Below are 22,143 nucleotides of genomic sequence, written 5' to 3' on the forward strand. Positions count from 1 at the left end.
AATTTACTGCAGTTGTTGTCGTTACAATATAGTCAGAAGCTAAACTTTTTTTAACAGCCTATTTTCAAATTACCTTTGACCAACAAAAGGCTACAGCAATTGATGACCAACAACTACTGAAGAAGACTAGGGTAAATCTATGTATAGTAACTGTGTATAACTGATGAACCAACAACTATTCAAGTACTCCAGTATAACCCTTTTATAGTAACTTTGTGTAGTAGTCTTTCGTTGGTTATATCTGATGACGAATTCTTGATCGATCGATGTTACATTTTTAAACACTCACATGTTGGTAACTAGCTAGCTAGCAAGTTAGAAATATTAGTTATCCAAATAACTTTTTTGTTACTATCATACATTTTAATTCCTACAATTTCAGTATTTTATTAAAAATTACGTCTTTGAAGCCAAATACATATTTTTGTAGTCACACGTCTTCAACACAAAGTTAGTTCTACTGTCAAATTTTATTTGGAACGTACCATAACGCCTTGTACTGTAACCAACTAATGGTCTACGTACCAATCAAGCTTCTAGTGTGGTCTCTTCACGGGGGGAGAGAGAGACTCGAAAATGTGTTCATAGTTTTGGTTTATAAATTTTTGTCACTATGCCTAAATTTAAAAGCTAAAACCATAGATGGTAAAAGTTAAAAAGATTGCTTTAATATAAGTTTTTACAGACTTCGTTACTGATACTACTTTATGAATCTAAAACTTAGCTTACATAATTGAAGTTGCTACTTTCGGCGGACCATAGTTAACTTATGTTCTTGGTCGACAACCAGAAGCACGGTTCGGTCTGATCAGGTCGAGTTCAAAAAGCCAAACAGTAATTTGTTGGTCCGACATAAAGCCACGCGCCATGGACTCAATGGTTTGCAACTTTGCAATGAAACGCGTTTTTTTTTTAATTTTGCCTCCAGCCAAAAAAGTAATGGGTACGTGTTGTTATAATAAGTGGAAGGAACTGAGTAAAGATTCGTTAATAGTCAGTGAACCCGCAAAAATCACATTATTGAATAAAATTATCAAGATTAGAAGAAAAAAAAGTTTCGAGCATTATTTATCTCTCGTTACTAATGCTCGTGAGAGTGGCAAATCAGTACTACTGTTGAAGACGATAAGGGTCATTTTGGTATTCGACATCATGAGTTCACGTTTGTGATTCTTAACATTTTGTTAAAAAGCTTGTCGTTGTGACTATTTCGTGGTAATTCGAATATTAATTCAATATCAAAAGCTTACAAGTTACAAAGATAGCTTTTTTGTGATAATGTGATCTAAATACTAATGAGACAGAACTAACTCGTCTTTGCGATGAGTAGAGTGGCACATTCCCGGTTTCGTCTTGGCTTGACTAGACATCGATGCCCATAGATTAAACTATATACAAAAAAAAAAAAAAACACAATAACATGAAATACGAGTCATGGTCCCCGTGTTATTGTGTATAATATGACTCGCAATGTAGGAGGATTAACTTAAATTATTAGTATTAGTTTTGGATAACACAAATTAAACTAATAGCTTTACCCCCTCCTCCAATACTTTTTTATAAGTGTCAAACAGGCGTCACGCCACTTATATATACACAAGTTGCAACTAAGTGGACTGATCTATGCGATTCCACATATGTGTACATATGAGTATGCATGACGAGATGATGACATGTACATTCTTTTGGGAGTGCGAGTTTGCAGCGGCATTGACATGGATGTAAGTTTTTGTCACCTAGCTTTTTCCAATTAATATGGCCATGGTTGGATCGGATATTTATGGTTTACAGCAGCAATAATATCTCTTATTGTAAATGTAAGTAAGCAAATGCCATTAAATATTTCACCCAACACTCTGTAACATTACTGGTGGATATATATTTCCAACTCCCATTTTCATCAAGATTTATAAGATGAATTTAATAGTAAAATTCTTACCAAGGAGAGGAACACTTGTAGTAATCTAATAATGGAATTGATCGTGCATTACTCAAGTACCAAATACGATATACAATCATAGCAACATGTTACCATGCATTCTTGTTTAGTAAGTATGGTGAGAATCTAAAATGCAAAACCGCGTGGCTATGTTAGTGGTCACTGGTAGCTGCTGGTACATTGTCTTTGATGTCTACTTTTATTTTTATGTTCCCTTTTGCTTTCTCTTCTTTTAGTGGGAGATGCGTTTTGAATTCAATGGCTCATGACTACAACAAAAACTAAAGCACTTCAAAGATTCAAACTCTTCTAATTAAACCCACGTTTTCAACTTCTTGAGGATTGGTAAATTCGTGTAAATGATTTGACTAATTATAGTACATTGGTCGTTAGAGATTCTTTTACTAACAATACTTGTGATAAGATAACGAAACCTATCGATTTTATAACATGTTTTATTTGCACTCAATCTTTAGTCGTGGTGGTTATTTCCTAACTTATTATACCAAATGAGTTTTTTTTTTTTTTTTTTTACAGCCTTTCGCACTCATGAAATCATTACTGTGGCCCTTGTCGGCACTGCCTCATTTAATCTTTATGCTCCTCTGCGCATGTTTCTTGGTAAAATTTACTGACAAGCAAATTATGTCTGTACGTTAAAAATAAAGTATTAAGATTTTGTTTTTTAGTTGACCAAGTAAAACAAAGAAGATATATTGTGAATAAACGTATATTTAATATATTTAACTTAAATTTTAAAACAAATTTTACAATATATCACACACTCAATTCTTCTCAAATATACAACTTTTTAACAATATGTTAAGAATTCTCTATCTATATACGAGGTACTTTTTGTAAACCCGACATGGTCTTGTGATATATTTGATATTATCTCTTAATTCTTTCTTTTTTCTTGAACAAAATATTATCTCTTAATTCAGTTCTCGTTATTCTCATATTTTAGGAGTTTCATTTTCATATATGACTATAGTTACATAATAGATTGCATATCATTCTGTGTGTAGATAGAAGATATACAATAAAATTTTGGACCACAACTCGTTTCCTGATTTCCCCTTCTTTTATAAACTTGTCATAGATAAGTCATAAGAGTCCCATATATATCGCAAATTTTTTTAAGTAATTAAGAAGCCGCATATAAGTATTATATACTAGTATATTATTATAAGGGGGGTATATAATAAGACAGAACTTGAACTCGTTGAAGTATAGATTCTAGCTATGCTATACGACAGACATACTCTGTCGTGATTCGTATGTACAAACATAACATCCACATGCTAACTCTTGCATATATACATTGTAAGATGAGAGAGATCAAGCTGCATGTTCGTCTATATATATATTTTTAACGGTTGATGAGGTTAATATAATTACTGAATCTCATTAATGATGATGAAGAGATTAACACACCCACATGACGACGCTTGACCAATTTTAATGTATAAACATTAATTATAAATAGTTCCGTACGCTTATAGTTAACTGTCCCATATATTAATGAGATGCGGACTTGAAAATTTTGTGTATCAGTGAGCATCCAATTTATTAGATTCACCAAACAGTCAAACGCATATGAGATGTTAAGATAAAAACAGAGAATGTTTGTGCTCCATCATTAATTGTTGTGTTGATGATGATCACTCTTTCATTTCTAATAACTCATTTACTTAGATGTCTTACTACGTACAGCTATGAAACGATATTGATTAAGTTTGGAATGATGAAAAAATAGTTAGTTATAATGAACTAATTGAAATGAAATACGTACCACCTGACCAATATTGAGTAGTTTTTCTTACTACTTATAGAAGGTTAATGAAACAAGAAGCATAATCATTAAACTATCCATTAATCAAAGTCGTAATTAAATGAACAAGCCGGATACAACAGAGAGACCATGTGTTGCATTGCATCATTCATCATGTGACGACCGACTATATATATATATATATATATATAACTAATCCATGTATGTTTTTAATTCTAAATGCGGAAGCAACTTGTTAAGGTCGACCAATATGTACATAGTTTATATTCTTCTTCACAAAAGATTCCTGTAAGTAATGACATATATAATCTTAGTTGTGTTTGGTATTATTGTTGTTTATTGAATTTCTTGCAGAGTCGACGACGTATCTCACTACTGAACTGTGATAGTTTCTGTGTGTATAATTTAAACTGAGGAAAAAGTCACGACATCTTAGGGACGTACACATGTTAACAATTTTTGGGATTTTCCAAGCCTTCTTCCTTTACAAAAAGATTCACCCGTTGATGTGGCCAGTAATAATTTATTTTACGTACGTAATCATCATATATATTACACATGTGAATTTTCTTCTCTTTTAGAAATCTTTAGTGATGAAACTGTATAACATATTCGGTGATTTTTGGAGTTTTGGGATCTGTTGATTCGATTAAAACAAGAGAATGTGAGATTTTTCTTTTGGCTTTTTGTTTCTTGTTTTTTTTTTTTAATAACCCAACACTTTTTATGATCGTTGATTCGTCAAAGGAATGAATACTGAAAATTGAAACCTTAGTACTGTTAGTTAATTCACAAAAAAAAAATAACTAGAAATCATAATATTAGCATTTTCACCAAAAAAAAGATAAAAAAAATCAGTCACATTGTTGCTTTATATGTAAAATTTAAAGCAAAAAATGTTTACTATTGAAAGCATTACATAGTTAAACACTTCATTTTTGTACCTTGGTTATAAATAATGATTTTGCATTGTCTTAACCATAACACTACTCTTTAGCCGTTTAGCGGCTACTTCTATAGTACTTACTCCCATTTGTTAATATACATAAAACATCAACTATTAAGGGTTTTCACTAACCATTAACTAAAGTGATTTTGGTTGATATACATATATAGACAGATGCCAAGGTGAAACGGCAATTTAAAAATAGAATAAGCTGCGAAAAATATGTTATATAATCGTGATTAGTTGCCAAGAACATAAATATCTTTTAATTATTAAAAATGTTCACATGCGATCCAACTATTTAATCAATCTCAGTAGCAAGTAGCAACACACAACTCCAGCTTTTCCTCAGTACTATGTGTTGGATAAGATATGAATCCCCAAAATTATCTTTAATTATTTTTGTGATAAAAGTTAAAACCTACGTCGAAAACAAAAATATCAGTAATTTTTCTTTTCTTGTGACTTAGGTTTCACTAAATTAGACTATATATTGTATATATTATCTCATGGTACTTTTTTTATTAATTGAGATTCATCTAAAGTGGTATTTTCCTGAAAATTCTCATGTTTGTATATAACTATATATTATATCATCATCTAATATCATTATCAATTATATATTTTGCAGTACAATTATATATCCTTGTGGGGTTGATTTTGTTCATAGTCGTGGAAATTGGAAAATGCATAATTCAAGGGAAAATTAAGAATGAGGAGCCTTATTGGAGTTTGATGAGAAAAAAGTAGAGTAACAAACTGATGTGCTATTTTTATATTTTATTTTTGAATTAATCAAACTAAAATAAGCACGAAAGAAATATTACAGCTTTTCTGAACAAAAAGCAAAAAAAAAAAAAAAAAAAAAAAAAAAAAGGAGATGAGAACAATTTTCTTCTCCCTGCAATAATATGAAAAAAAAAAATTTCCTCTCTGTTTACTTTGATTTTTCTTATAAATTAGTATTATTCTACTATATACCTAAACAATGCATTATTTTACTGGCTCAGTACCGGATTAAAGACATCATTGAAATTTAAAGCCTACTATGAATGAACTCGAATGCTCCTGTCTCTCTATATAAAAAAAACAAAGTCTCTAAACATTTATTCATGGGTAATGTAATCATAACGTCCCTTACAACATTAGAATTTGTATAAATGAGTGAATAGTACATGAAATGATGAAGGTCCCCATCGCAAACGTGGTTTGTCCCAAAGTATTATAATGAGTTTATGCCCCCATGAGACTTCTTTACCTCACATGATTAGCTTCTTCTCTTTTCATTTTTTTTTCTACATCTCCAAGTTTTTACAAGTCGTTGTTTCCAATATATAACAAAGTAAGAACCGTGAAATGAACAATTCCTTCTTTTGTTTCATTGTTAGGTATAAATATTATATGAAACAGTTCGTGTCGTAATTGATATGTTGTACAGTAACGTGTTGCTTCCAAAAATGTAATAAGAAGTTAGACCTGCCTATATATGTATATGCTAATTAATGTACGTGTATGAAAATGAAATGTAAATAAGGCGATGTCACGTCGATGCATCGTAATCAAATAGTACTGTACATCATATATGTACGTGGCTTGTTTTATGTTTTCTTTAAGTTTGTGATATTTGTTGCGTAAATGGGTTTATGGGCTTTAATTAATTAATTAAAACTTGATCTCTGTTCTTCAAATGGCTTATACTTTTATTCATTGGTCATTGTAGTAGGATACCACCACGCAAGTCTATTGGCTTTGCAACTTTATTTATTTATTAGAGCTTTTATCATTATCATGTTTTCTTCATCTTCGAAATGTTTAACCCATGCAAAATACTTTTTAGTAGTGCGGAAGACAATGGTGCCAAGTCTTTTTTATTTTGGTCTGTTTTTTCATAATTGCGAATATTCTTTTGACGTATAAATGTTCCAATATATGTGATTGCCTTGCCTTGCCACTTTTACTTTATACATATCTTTTATCACAGATAATTTTATTTTTAAATAAGTGAGTGAAAAGGTAAGAACATAATAATCATGATGTGATTAATATTGATTCACAAGCCTCAGAATATGGGCCGAATATAAGCCTCAGAATATGGGCCTTATGGACACTGTTTTTTTGGTATGTTTTGGTCAATTTATTCGCATGCGTAGCTTACAAATTAGATTTATGTATGTATTATGTAATAAGGCTAAAACGCCTAAACCCAAATGTTGTATAATCTCTATATTAGTAAAAGAGAAATACAAAATAGAATACGGATCGGGTAAAAATTAAAAAATTAACCCGATTTTAACAATTGGATAGTTCAAAATTGGATACTAAAATGGGTTTGGATACATACATCGGATACTTTCCATATCTAATTTTAAGATTATATTATTTCTATAACTAATTTTATGATTTCCTAATATTTCTCTAACTAATTTAATATAATATATTAAAAACAATTATCATTCTTCTTTGAAATTTATTTGATATTATTTTAAAATTTATGATATTATACTATATAATACAAATATTTAATAAAAAATTAATTTTTTTTTTTGCATATGTTGCAATTTGAATTTCAACACAAACATATAATACTCAACTACATTTGGTTAAATATTCTGGATAATGATTTAAAATCAGTATGACCAATAATAAAACAATTGTTACATGAGCATATTTAAAAGTTTTAAAAGTTTCAAAATATTATAATTGAAAGGTTCAAATATAAAAATAAATTAGAATTTAAAATATTAAAAATATTTTTTTGAGACATAATTATTATTGATAATATATATTATATATCAAACTATGTAAATTTTAGATAGTTCACGGGTAGTTTGTTAAAATCACAATTATAATGGTAAAGCGAGTTATGAATAACGGTTTTCACAAAATGAATTATGTCACGGTTGATACTTCATAAAAAATATTGTAAGTATATAACTTTTACGTATAATTCTACTTGTACTACAAAAATGGTCAATTGAATAATTTGTTTTTTTCGTGATGTTAATTTTTCACTGTTTTTTTAATTGTATCAAAATTTAATGTATTATTATTTATTTGCTTTTTCGTTTATTATTTTATTTAAACTTATTATACAAATATATAATTCGCTGTAATCGACTACATTGCAATAAAATTAAAATGTAACATATCTTAATCCGTTAAATGTAATATATAGTTAATTATTTCTCCCGCGCTGTAGCGCGGGTCCGAACCTAGTAAACTTTTATTTCATCAAAAGGCTCATACGGGCCAGAGAAACATAGTTATAGAAACGTAACGTTAGACCATCCTCATTGGGGGTATCTTAGCTCCTAAGATACCCCCACTTTTTCAAAGAAAGTATGTTATATAAGGATTTTCTTTGGAAAAGTGGGGGTATCTTAGCCTCCTAAGATACCCCCAATGAGGATGCCCTTACATCTGAACTGAACAAACATTATTATTAGTCGAGAGACACGACATTGTTAGCACTAACGACAATAGAAATGATAACTACACAATCCCAAACCAGTTTCTTGATAATAAAGAAACGTCGACCCAACTCTTGTTCTTCAGATAAAGATAGGAGTATCAACATGATCCAAGTAGATTCGAACACAATGACTCTCTTCCCCACCTTCAATCTTAAATCGTCTGAGATCTCTTGTCTTCGGAATTGGATCGTAACACACAACACAGACTGATCTTTTCCCATTAATCTTTGGTAACAAGTCTTTCACTAAGAAAACTAGTTTTCTTGTTTTGGTGGTACCTCTGAAAAAATACACCTTAGGACTCGCAACTGCTTCTCTAAAACGAGGGATCTCTATGGGCTCTCTCGACCAGTTTCCTCTAACTTCATTTCTAACAAATATATGAAAGACTTTATTCCCACTCGACTCGTTCACAACTCCATGTGAAAAACCAGAGCCATCCACCAAGGCAACTGCACCATTGTAATTCACTAATTCCCAACCACGCCTATCGTTGTTATTCATCAGATCCCAACCATGTCCAGGTAACTCAATGACACTAAACTCTTCAGACCTCACGTTGAACCTCATCATCATACCTTTGCCACTATCGGACCAAGCTCGATAGTACAAAACTCCTCCAGTACATAGTCCTTCTCGGTTAGGAACTGGATCATACTGATCATGCTCACATGTGATCCGTCTCCAAGCTACTTCATCCAATCCCATCGTGAAAATACCTTGTTCCTTAACTCTTTTCGACCGCTTCCTAGTTTCCCAAACTGCTATGCATAAAACCTTATATACATCCGTAAGTTCATCGTACCCTAAAAAAAGCATTATGCCTCTTTCTATAGGCACTGGGATCTCCGGTAAATGATGACACTTGTTCGTACCAGGATTGAAAATGATAACATTTTTCTTTTCACGAAGACAGATCAAACCTCGGACGAGTGGAGAAGCCACATATCCTCGGTCTTGAGAAAGAAGCACATGTTCTTGACCAGACGACAACAATGGTTCTTCTTCTTCATAAACAGACTGAAACAACACCTCACTGCTTCTCCTGTATCTTGGTTGATAGACCAGGAACATCATTCGAGGCCTTTGTACCGAACGGCTCAAGTAATCATTTTTGAATTCTTTTGTGCGGATACGAGACGCCCAAGTCTTTGAGGCGCAGATGCATTTCACCAAGGTCTTCAGAGGCAACCGTAACAGTATCTCCGTTTGTATCTCTGGAGGAAGTTCTTCGAAGCTTCTCTTCACCACCATTACTCTTCTTTTGTTTTGAACATGCTCCATTTTTTGTTGTTGTTGTTTTTGTTCTTCTCTAATGGATAATATGTGTTTTCGTGACAAAACCACAGATGAATGTGATGTATAATGTATTTATAAAGAATGTCAAGAATTTGTTACCAACGTAATGAGTGGATGACTTTGGTTTTACTTGTTGATCAAGTTGTCGTTAATCTGACTCAGTTTCATTGCTTTACATCTAAAACAAAAAGAGAAGTTTCAGTTCCGCACGTAGAAGACTTACTAAAATTATTGGCCAATCAGAATAGAGATTATTGGACGCCAGCATGAAATTAACAGAGTTTTACACGGTCTTAGTAGTTAAGTTATTCGAATACAATTGAATCACACGTCAAAATTTACTAATATTCGATAAAAAGTTTCAACTTCAATATTTTTTTTGAACAAAATAGCAAGAAAAGCAAAGGTGTCACACGTCAAAACTTACTAATTATTATGACTAGATTAGAATGTAGTGACTTGAAAGGTTTTGTTTCATAGTACACATCTACTCGATAATCCACAAATTAATTTAAAATAAGATACATGCATGTTTTAGCATTTTTAATGGTTACAATTTTTAATTTAGTACTTCAATTTGTATACGCATAATAAATTACAAATTCTTTTAAATTTCTCTTTTTTTTTGTACTCGGTTACTCGTTGACGATTGTTTGGTTCATGTTACTATATAAAATTTAATAAAGTAATGCAATGTTCTTATACTGTATATGTAAGTTTACTATTCAGCGTGTTATTAGTTTTGGTTATAGTACTTCACAGATTTACAAAGTTCAGCCAAACAGTAAAAGAACAATAAACAATTAATCCTAATAATGGCACCTAGCTAGGACTATTACTAGAGAGACACCATTATTTATTATTTAGCATATAAATAAATATTAACTACAATAGAAAACTAGAAATTAAGACTAACAATTTCAATAAGACTTTGATAATCAGTATTGGACTTAATTTGACATAATCAGTTCCTAACCCACAATTCAAAAACTCCATGGCCATTGCCATTCCATACATTGACAATTCCATATTTAAAAGTCAGAGTCGTTCACAATGGCAATGTCCCCTTTGCAATTCACCAAGATCCAACGATGCTCAATAAAAGCAGAGATTTTGATCGACTTCCCCAAGTACTTTAAATTCAACGACACTAAAATCTTCAGAACATTTGTTGAAGCTCATTGCCAGAGATTAGTCACTATTGGACTGATGAGCTCCATAGTACGAGAAACTTCTTTTACATAATCCTTGAGTAACCGTTCATATCGTATTTGATATGTTGTAAAGTAACGTCTTGCTTCCAAAACGTTACAAGAAGTTAGACATGGCTAATTGCCTATATGCATGTAATGGATGTGTATGAAAATGAAATGTAAATAAGGCGATGTCAGTAGAATCGTCGATGCATCGTAATCAAATAGTACCGTACAACATTACTTTGTGATCGTGTTGGCTAACTTAATTAATAAAACTTTATCTGTGTTCTAAAACCATGCAAGATAATACTTCAATTATTTTGGTCCTATCTTTTTCAGCGTGTTTTAGTCAATTTATTCGTCTAAGTAGCTTACAAAATACAAATGGATATATATATATAAATGTGATACGCAAATGTTGAATAAACAAATCTTTTATTTCATCAAAAGGCTCATCACACGGCCAGAGAAACAGAGTTATAGAAACGTCACTAACGTAACGTTTACATCTGAATTGAACAAACATTATTATTTTTGCATAAGTAAAATATCATCACTAGACATGAAAACGAAACAGTCCCAAGAAGACATAGTATAAGTCGAGAGACTCAACATTATTACAATATTACTATAGCATTAACGACAATATGAATGAAAACTAACAATCCCAAACCAGTTTCAGATAAGCTTAGGGAGTATCAAAATGATTCCAAGTAGATTCGAACATAATGACTCTCCTCCCCCACTTTCAATCTTAAAACGTCTGAGATCTCTTGTGCCTTGTTGTCAAAGTAAAGCTTTGCGAATCCTTGTGTGCAGATACGTAAAGCTTTGCGAATTCTGGTGAGCAGATAAGAGACGCCCATGTCTTTGAGGTGCAAATGCATTTCGTCAAGGCTTTTAGAGACAACAGTAACAGTATCTCCGTTTGCAAAACGATCGGAAGTTCTTCGAAGCTTGTATTCACCACCATTTCTCTTCTTTGCTCCCTTTTTTTTTTTTGGTTCTTCTCTAATGAATAATATGTGTTTCGTGACAAAAACACAGATGAATGTGATGTATTTATAGAGAAACTCTGGAGTTTGTTACCAACGTTGTGACTTGTGAGTGGGTGACTTTGGTTTTAACTTGTTGATAAAGTTATCTTTAATCTAATCTAATTTCATTGCTTTACATCTAAATACAAAAAGAGAAGTTTCAGTTCCACACGTTAAAGACTTACTAAAATTATTGGCCAATCAGGATAGAGATTATTGGATACCATGCATGAAATTTACTGAGTTTTCTTTCATCCTTCATGGTCTTAGTAGTTAAGTTCTTCGAATACAATTGAATCACACGTCAAAAGTATTGATAAAAAGTTATATTTTTTGCACAATTGCAAGAAAAACAAACGTTTCACACGTCAAAGCTTCCTAATTATTATGACTAAATTATAATTTAGTGACTTAAGAGGTTTTGTTTCATCGTACACATCTACTCGTCAATCCACATATTAGTTTCAAATAAGATACCTTTTAGCTTTTTTAATGGTTACAGTTTTCACTTTAATCCTTTGTCCACAAATTTTCGAAAGGGAGGTGTCAATTATATACGCATAATAAAAACTAAATTGCAAATTCTTTACATTTTTTTTTTCTTTGAAACAGAATTCTTTACATTTCTTTAATTTTGTTTTACCCGGTTACTCGTTGAGGGTTGTTTGGTTCATGTTAGGATTTAAAATTTAATAAAATAACACAATGTTATTATATATGTAAGTCTACTATTCAGAATGTAATTAGTTTTGGTTACAGTACTTAAAAGAACAATAAAAACAATTCCAATAAGGCCACCAGTACTATTATTATTTTTATCATAAGTAAAGATTAACGACAATAGAAATTTAGAAATTAAGACTAAAAATTCCACTAAAATCTTCAGAACTCATGTCGAAGCTCATTACCATTGATTTGTCACTACTAGACTTATGCAAATGTTTAACCCATGCAAAATACTTTTTAGTAGTGCGGAGAAAATATATGGTGCAAGCTTTATAATTTTGGTCTGTCTTCTCATAATTGCGTCCAATATACATATGTGATTGGCTTGCCTAATTGTCTTGCCACTTTTACTCTATACATATATATATACAGTCCATAAAAACTCTTATTATCACTGATAAAAAATAAATGATTCACAAGTCTGACTTAATTAGCCAAAGCTAAGCCAAAATTTGTATGGGCCTTATTGTGTAGACAGTTATCTCGGTGTGTTTTGGTCAATTTATTCTGTCTGCGTAGCTTACAACTTAGATATATGCATGTATGTAATAAGGCTAAAACCCAAATGTACGTTGAATAACAAACTTTGTTTTATTTCATCAAAAGGCCAGAGAAACAGTGAACGTCACTAAACGTAACGTTCAATAGACATGAAAACGAAACATATAAAAGTACCACTGGACCAAAATGATCTTACTCTTCACTTTGACATAAGCCAAGTACTATCAACATGATCCAAGAAGGTTCGAACAAAAAAGTATCGATCAACCATTCCTTCAACATCAAACCTTCTGAGGTCTCTTGTGTCTGTATCGTAACACAACACATAGAGTTGTCCCCTTAACGGCCAACAGTATGGTGCGAAAACAAGTTCTCCTGTTGCAATGGTACCTTTGAAAAAAAACTTGTGAAATCCAACACTTTCTCCCCAATGAGGAATCTCAAAGTTCTTATTCTCCCAGTTTCGTGCAGCTTCTTTCCTAATCCAAATATCAAAAAATCCATTGTCACTTTCAGACCATTCATCGAGAATACCACTTTTAAACTCATAGTCGTCCACCATGGCAAGTTCCCCTTTGTAGTTCACCAGTTTCCAACGATGGTCATTAACTCGAGAGTTTTCGACTCTCTCAGGTACTTCAATGACACTAAAATCTTCAGAACTCAAGTTAAAGCACATGATGACCAGAGATTTGCCACTACTAGGCTGAGCTACATAGTACAAAACCCCTTCTATACATAGTCCTTGAGTACTAAGTTGAGAACTAAGTGGTGAATGATCATGCTCACATGTGATCCGTCTCCAAGAAGAGTCTTCAACAGCTCCCTCCTTCACCGTGTATACCTGAAACTCCTTAGACCCCTTACCATCTCCGAACTGTTTTGCACATAACACCTTGAAGACATCATTAGATTCATCGTATCCGAAAAAACATCTTATGGTTGCTCCGTCAGGCCTTTGGATCTGCGGTAAACTAAGAAATTTTTTCGCACCAGGGTTGCAAATCACAACATTAGTACTACCATCATGAAGACAGATCAAACCTCGGACGGGTTGAGAAACCTCAGCAAGTGGTGCATCGTTTGTACGTATCTGTTGTTGACCAGACGACAACAACTCCTTTTGATAAACAGAGTGAAACAACGCTTCGGTTCTGTGTATACCGGAGACGAACAAGAATCTAGGCCTTGTCATCGACTTGTCCAAGTAACGATCTCTGAATGCTTTTGTGCTGATTAAAGTTGCCCATTTCTTAGCGACGCAGAGGCATGTCACCAATGATTTCAGAGGTAAACGTGACATAATCCTCATTTGTAGCTCTTCAGGAACTTCATCGAAACTTGCATCCTCCATTTTTTTGTTTGTTTGTTCTTTTCTTATGTATGTATTATGTTGTGTTATAGAAAAATAAACACTGATGTGGTGGTGGTATTTAAACAAAATCTCAGACATTGTTTACCAAGTGGGTAAATCTTTTAAATATCTAATTTTACTTAATTGTATGCTTAAATCTCTAAAAACCGGAAGAGGAATCATATAATTTGGTCCGCACGTTATAATTTTTTACTATAAACAGTTGGCCAATTAGCATAGAGATTTCTTGTCATAATATAGTAGATATAACGTACAACACCTTAATTATGTATAAATGCATTAAAAAAAGGTGTAACGCCTAAACAATTACTGATCTTTATGACTAAAATTAGGAGAGAGATTTCGAGTCAAGGTTGACTTGGACGTTTTTATTTCATCGTATATGATCAATGATCAATCTTTTCGTCAATGATCGATTCCACTCCCATTTGTAACGCTTTCAGTTTTTACTTTAATCTTTTGTACGTTTGTTGAAAGGAAGGTTTCACACGTACATACCATAACATCTTTTACATACCACTTCTCTTAAAATTTGTTTTTCTTTTAAACCGGGTCGTTACTCTTTGAGGATTGTTTTTTGGTTTATGTTGGAATTTGGAAATGAAATAAGAAGATGTAATGTTACAAATTTCACAGCTTAAACAAAAGTAGAGGATATTGATGACTGATCGCACAAAGCTACTTGCTTTATATGCGTTGCGACTTGCGAGCTAGGTTAGTATCTAAACTTCCTTGGGTTTGTAAATGGTTTAATAGATTTGACCTCACTCACGGATTATGTAAATAGCTTTACAATTTTGTATTATTTGTGCTATAAAACTAGTGTTTTTGAAATAAAAATAAGCATTCTAATACTGAATTGTTTGTAAGTCTGTACTTGTCACGGATAAAAGTTGTAGACGGTGACAGTTTAATCCTCAATATTAAATAAGAGGTGATTAGAATCCATAATTTAGCTTCTTGTACTCAAGACCATCTTCTAATACAGTTCCTTTCTATTAAGAACCTCTTTCACTCTCTTCATTAAGTCAGCATGTCTCTCTCAGTTCTTTGTAGCTTTGAAACACTATCAATAAAAAAAAACTGTAATGATCAGTATTAACAAGTCTTTGCACGCACATAGATATATAATCTGAAATAAAAAGAACGAAAGTTCAAATCTTTCGTTCAAACATCAATTACACGAAATACAAAAGTTTCAAACGTTTGGGTTACAAGCTTTTATTGTTTGAGCTTTTGAAATAGAAGCAGCAAAGTTGAAATTCTGAATTAACAAAAAGGAAAAGGAAAAGAAACCAAACGGGGTTGGAGAGGAATCATCAACATGAGAGAAAAGGAAGAAAGATGAGTCAAAGTGTGTTTAATCTCAAAAGAGTTATATGTATATTTCTTTCTTTTAAGAGAAGGCAAAAGCAGGAGTGGTCTTGAAATCGAGCTCCCAGAGATCAAATGTTCCATTGACGAAATTGTAGTGACCTCCTCTGATTGCAAGTGTGTTCTTTACCACTTCAGCTCTCACAAATGGGTATGAAAGCAAGTTCCCAAGCGATACATTCACAGCTTCCTGCACAAGATAACATATATTTGTTGTTAATAAGCATCAATATGTCCCTCTCTTATCAAGAACATGAAATAACAGAGAGAAAAGGTTGTTGTTATTATTATTACCTTCTCACACTTGTTGCATTGATCATCATAGCTCAAGTCTTGATGTTCTTCCTTAATCTTGTTCCTCGCTGCTGCGCCTATCTTCACCCAGTTTTCTATGAAGTCACTGTCATTTCAGAGGATTCTTCATCGCATTAGAGATCGAATAAACAGCATCATTACTCAGAAAAAAAAAAATCAAGACTAGTCAGTTTTCATTTACCTTTGAGTTGGGGCAGCATCATCTTCAATGGACATGAGTCCCTTAATGCCACCACAGCAGCTATGGCCTATCACCAGAATGTTCTCCACCTACAAATAAATTGACAATCTTAATACAAAACTGTTGACCATGAACAAAAGTGGTTGCAACTTGATGCATTAAGACCCATTACAATTCTCGAATATTATCCAAAAAATGATTCAACTTTATATTTAGAAAAAGATAATCCTTAGTGGCAACCAAAAAGGAGAACAGGGTTTGGTGGATGAGAGAGATGGGTCCAAAATAACACACAGTGACTAGACATCAACATCAACTTATATAGTAATATAACCATGTGCAAGCAAAATGGCACCATAAAACAAAGACTTAAAATAATGAGCACAATCAAAAAGAGCCAAACTTTGAGTGATTACTGACTAGAAAGAAACAAAGGTTAGGTTTTTAGCTTAGTTTAATTGTTAATCTAAGTGTGTGTCTATCCTTAATAATAGGACTATAGCTTAACGTACCTTGAGATGTACAACTGCGTATTCGACGGCGGCACCAACTCCAGAGTGTCTCTTCTGAAAAACATATTCAAAGCCAATATATGTGTTATTACTTATATAAGAGAGAGTACAACTCTCTTTGTGATGTATCAATATGAACACGAACCTGGTCAAAAGGTGGAACCATATTGGCTATGTTTCTGACAACAAAGGCCTCACCAGGTTGGAAATTCAAGATGTGCGATGGGCAAACTCGAGAATCCGAACAAGCAAATACCAGAAACTGCATATATCATTATTCAAATAAATAAATTCAACATTTCTATAATTGTTTTTGATTAAAGAAAATTCAAACTTCTTGATCTATCAAAGAAGAAAGGTTGGACCATGTTTGGTTGGTTTCAATAATTGATTTTGCTTAAATTCATAAAGTCAACATCAACGTTGGATTAAAGCATTCATACTCTTTTGTTCAAATACTAACCAATCTCTCTTTATAAGTCTTTAGGTAGTAGTCGAAGAAGAAAATAAAAAGTAAATGAACAGAGAGACAAAGTTGAAACCTTTGGGCTCTGACCCTTGGCAAGATCATTGAACAGAGCACTGTTCTTCCTGTAAAAAAGTTAATAAACAGAGAAACATTAATGAATCATCATCATCATCATCAACCTTAAAAAGTCATACTTTTTCCTTTTTTTACTGTATATACTAATTGAATCCCACTATATAAACACGATCCGACTAAATTAATTAGCTTCTTTATAGCACTATCCGATGAAATATCATAAAGACGTAATACTACTAAAGAGGAAGACCACACAAAAAAAAAAAAAAGTAGATACTATCATAAATGTGGTTGCTTTATTCAAAGGGCAAAAAAAATGAAATGGACCAATTGATTCCATTTCACCGTCAGGAAAATTCTTTACAGAACAAAACGAATTATATTTATATTCTTTTCCTTAAATAACGCATTAGAGTCACAACTACTAATGTACTATTTTTTTTTGACACACACACACACAAAAAAAAAAAAAAGGTTTACTCACAAGTATTTCTCAGTTTTGAATTGGGTGAAACCAGACTTGATCCGTAGAACAGCGTCTGAGTTGTCGGAATCAATCTCCTTCAGCTCCGCCGTCAATGCTTTGATCTTCGCCGCAGCGACGTTTCCAAGATCTGCTTTCACACTATACCAATATACCAAAACAGATAATTAACAATAAAAAAAAACACGGAAATGGGATAAAACTTTTTTCCCAAGGTAAAGGATCTAATGATCAACGGCTAGGATTAGTCCACGTGTCCCTTTGATCAAAAAAGGAAAAAAACGCGGAAATCAAAAGGAAACGCGACTTTTTCCGATTCAACGCTAAAGTCTTTTTTGTTGCTGTGATGATGGCGTTGATTTTGCCGTTTCATTTGGAGGAAACATAAATTTGAGAACGATGAATCGTTTGCGAGATTGTTGGAAGAAACAAAAAAACAGCGTTTGGTTTGAAGATGAACAGTGGATATGACCGACACGTTAATCAAATAATTGTCCTTTTTTTTTTGAGTCAGAGCAGAGAGAGAGAGAGAGAGTGTACCTGAGAAGATCCTTGAGTCCTTTAATGGCGGCTTCGTACGAGTCTGTACCCATTTCGTCTCCTTCCTAAATAAACAAAACCAAAACAAGGTAAGTAATCAAAATCAAAGTATGAATTGAACTTGGGATCTGATGATGATGATGATGTGAAAGAGACCTTTTAGAAATAGAAGTTACACAAAAGCAGAGGAGGAGGAGGAGGAGGAAGATGAAGAATCCTTATCGAAGAATGTGATAAACCAGTTAATGCAGTAAAGGAAAGATGCTTTTGTTTTGTTGAATGGTGATGGATAGGATTTGGTGTGTGTTGGTATTTATAGACTCTTGTGCTGTGTTCAACTCTTTACCAAATTAAAGTTTCTCTGATTTTTTTTTTTTTTGACAAGGGAAAAAATAAAACTCCACAAAAATGGGAAGATTATATTTAAAAAATAAATATTTTTTTGGGAAAGTGATTGGATAAAAGTATATTTTTTTTTTTTTATAATAGTGTTGTGGGGGATGAAATGGTTGATTGAGGAGGAGATATAAGCATGTGCGTATGTCTTATAAGATTAAGAGAATGAAACATATGCTTGGTTCTATATTCTTTTATCATTTACATATATATATATATATATAGTGATACTCTTGAATTAAGTTAAAAAAAAAATCCATTTGTTTTTTTTTCTCATGGTAAACAAAAACATATAAAACAGTAAAAACAGTGCAACTTTTTGTTTATATTATAAGAAAATTTTCACTCTAGTTTCTACTTTCTACCTTATTTGACTGTAATAGTTCATTTGACTTCAATAATTCCTATCTTTTTTTTTTGTTTTCTCATGTTCCATTTCCATTAGCGGAACAGTTTTTTTGTGCTAGGTTTCATACCCAGTAATTGAATTTGAAACAATATAAAATGGTTTTATTATCATTTTTTGGTTTGGGATAAAAAAAAATTTCATGAAGCATAAGGTATAAACATGGGATTAAAAACAAAAATAGAGAAAGCATGAGTTTAACATGCCATCACCAGCGCTAAGATACCCTCATCATCATCATCATCATCAGCAATTAATTTTCATCGGAATATATTATAGTCAACTAGACATGAACATTATCTGAGTTTTGCGTTTCTTGATCTTCTTTTTATACATACTCCTAAATGTTATAATGTATATGCAAAAAAGTTTAGCCATATATATAGTAAACTAGCAATTGATCCGCGCGGGAGGTTTATAATTGAGAATTTTTGAGAAATACCTCTTTTGGTATACATCTTTTTAAAAATACCCCTCTTTTTTATTCATTATAAACTTTTATATGGTTGATAAGGTACATCAAGATCATCATTACTACATGGAGACTAAATCCAAATATTTAGAAGGTTTTAAAAGGTTTTAAACGGCATTTATATGGTTTTTATAAGGTTTTTAAAAGGTTTACACAGTTTTTATAAGCTTTTTATATGATTTTTAAAAGGTATTTATACGGTACTTATGAAATATATATATAAATTTACACACATGTAAAGATAATTTGTGTCTATAAATATAAGTTTATACATATTTTTTTGATAAATTTCAATTTTTGTTGTGACTTTTTGATAAAATTAGAAAGAGGGGTATTTTTAAAAAGTGGTATTGAAAAGGGGTATTTTTAAAATTCTCCCTTTATAATTTTGTTTCGTTGATTTTTTATTCATATTGTGATATATTTTTTTTTAATTGATTTTCAAAAAATATTATAATTATTTTCTCTTTAATTATTATCTTTCAATACTCAAATTTGGATTAAAAGCATTTGATTCGATTTATGAAATATCATTTTTTTTCTTTTTGATCACGTTATAAACTAATATTTCACTTTCATTTTATTTTTCCTCTTTATAATTTTATATATACAATTACATAAATGTTGTTTTAGTCTATCATAAATTTAAATTTTATTTCCATTCTAAAATTCAGTAACATATGTAAAATATTAAATTATGATCAATTTAAAATGAAAGTTGGATTATATTATTACCACTAATAAAAAAATTAAAGTATTGTTTTTCTTATTTTAACATTTCATTTTTTTACATAATTTATTTTTATTTATATAAACTTTATATTAATTAAATAAGTAACATAAATATGCATTAAATGAATGTTTTAAATTTATTTTAATGTTTAAACAAAAATGTGGCTTAGGTGGATGCTTAGGTGGCATCATGAGAAGAAAGAAAAAACTAACTTTATATATATAGATTTCATCATATAAAACTAATTTTAAAGTAAACAAAACGCAGCGTAGCAAATTGGTTAAACTTTTTCTTTTTCCCATTAAAGGCTATAAAAGCAGATTGGTCTGCGTCTTTTCCGATGTCCCGGTGGCTAATGGTATAGCGAAGATAAGTCAACCAAGGCAAGCCTAAGGATGGACACGGTCGTGTTTTTTAACCGACTCCCCAGTTGGCAAATTACGCGTCACCATTTCTTCTAATTATCATTACTTTATCAGTTTCGTCACACTTTTATATAATACTATTTGGGTCGAGCTATAATAATACTACTGTTTCGTCACCCAATTGTATAGTGTTCATTAAAATAAAAAATAAAGTGAAAAAATCTTAATATGACATATGACATATGTATAGTTCGGAGTTCGGATATTACCGGGGAAGTCTTAGCGCAGCAGAACATGAAACATTTTCCGAATGCGGGAGCCATTAAACTCTACTCTCGTTCTGCGACCTGTCCAGTCCCAACCCATTAAAACATTTAGTATACATCTAGATTAAACAATAGAGAACGTCACATTGTAACTTCCAAATAATCGAACTACATTATTGAAGCACAATATATTTAAAATAGATTTGATTATCTAAATCCGGAATGGTTCTCTCTGACTCTTTTAGTTCCCCATATAATAAATTATTTATCAAACTTTTTTTTTGTTGTTGTTGTTTGCTTGAGATGCTCAAGAAACGCAAGCTGGCTTTTCAATGAAACCGAAGGTCCATTTCCATTTCCCATTAATCATTATTGTATATGACTATATTGAATCGTTGCCACGATGTTTTTATTCTATTATATTACGTTCTTTAACCTATCTTGGGAAAACAAGATTGGGTTCATTTGTCAACAGAACATCATTACTGTATATATATAGTACTCGTTTCTTTAGTGTTTTCTTTTCAAACATGAACTTGAAAACGAAGTTCTTGAGTTTTCTTTTTTATCGGTATGGAACAAAATATAATGGTATTTGATTTTTATCAAATGAATATGAGATAAGAAAAATATTGAAGTAGGAAATGAAAAACGTAAGTTTTAGGGATGGAGAAGACGCACTTACTTGGTTCTAGCTCCTCGATGACTCTATGGACGTGGGAACAGTTTCGAAGATGATGAGGCAAATGATGATTTCTTGAAATAAATAAATAAATAAACTCCCCCAAAAATAAAATGTTAATTTATATGTTTTGGGAAGAAGATTGGATTTTGGATTTTCGAGGTTACAAGAGAATTTATGATGACCGTTCGAGCAATGTGGGGGGATCTGTTAAGGGGATAGAGAAAGCGAAAGGTGAGTGAACCATGACTTCTTCTTCTTTCTTCTTCCATGTGTGTGTTTTTTTGTTCTTCTTCTTCATATTTTTATTTAGTAAAAAATCACAAGAGATAAGATCTCTATATATTTAATAGTTACAGTTATTGACAACATGAGAAAACACTAAATACAATGCTAGAAGATAATCTACATAGATTTTCTTCGATTTTATACTACATGAATATTCTGAATCTCATTGATATACTAGCAGCAATTAAATCAAATTTCCATTACATAAACAAAATTTTATTCTTCTATAAAATATTATAAGTTTTGTGTCATTAATTCTATTAAATGATTGATTGTCTCTAATTTTTGAATCCATAAG

The 22,143-nt window shown here is 31.8% G+C and overlaps 3 protein-coding genes across 5 annotated transcripts; all 3 read right to left on the reverse strand.

Annotated features, from left to right (window-relative positions):
- Positions 1-8,153: 8,153 nt before the first annotated feature.
- Positions 8,154-9,407, reverse strand: LOC17894562 (putative F-box protein At1g70960). Its single transcript, XM_006300893.2, has one exon. It carries the CDS (start codon positions 9,405-9,407, stop codon positions 8,232-8,234), a length of 1,176 nt encoding a protein of 391 aa, XP_006300955.1. The 3' UTR covers positions 8,154-8,231.
- Positions 9,408-13,111: 3,704 nt separating this feature from the next.
- Positions 13,112-14,266, reverse strand: LOC17895700 (putative F-box protein At1g70960). Its single transcript, XM_006301477.1, has one exon. It carries the CDS (start codon positions 14,264-14,266, stop codon positions 13,112-13,114), a length of 1,155 nt encoding a protein of 384 aa, XP_006301539.1.
- A 1,147-nt stretch (positions 14,267-15,413) lies between these two features.
- On the reverse strand, positions 15,414-21,670 carry LOC17896053 (beta carbonic anhydrase 4). 3 transcript variants are annotated; one of them, XM_023788000.1, is made up of 10 exons: positions 21,561-21,670; positions 20,879-20,956; positions 18,238-18,302; positions 17,698-17,838; positions 17,212-17,260; positions 16,815-16,931; positions 16,670-16,723; positions 16,158-16,246; positions 15,956-16,061; positions 15,414-15,851 (listed from the first exon to the last, which is right to left on the reverse strand). In XM_023788000.1, the coding sequence occupies exons 2-10, from the start codon at positions 20,930-20,932 to the stop codon at positions 15,684-15,686; spliced, it is 843 nt and encodes a 280-aa protein (XP_023643768.1). In that variant the 5' UTR covers positions 20,933-20,956; positions 21,561-21,670; the 3' UTR covers positions 15,414-15,683. The 3 variants fall into 3 exon arrangements, with proteins under 3 accessions (XP_023643768.1, XP_023643769.1, XP_006301888.1); XM_023788001.1 differs by having other exon boundaries at positions 21,557-21,670; XM_006301826.2 differs by lacking the exons at positions 20,879-20,956; positions 21,561-21,670 and adding an exon at positions 18,394-18,630.
- Between the last annotated feature and the right edge of the window lie 473 nt (positions 21,671-22,143).

Source organism: Capsella rubella, unplaced genomic scaffold (genome assembly GCF_000375325.1).
Source record: "Capsella rubella cultivar Monte Gargano unplaced genomic scaffold, Caprub1_0 scaffold_2, whole genome shotgun sequence".
NCBI classification, from domain to species: domain Eukaryota; kingdom Viridiplantae; phylum Streptophyta; class Magnoliopsida; order Brassicales; family Brassicaceae; genus Capsella; species Capsella rubella.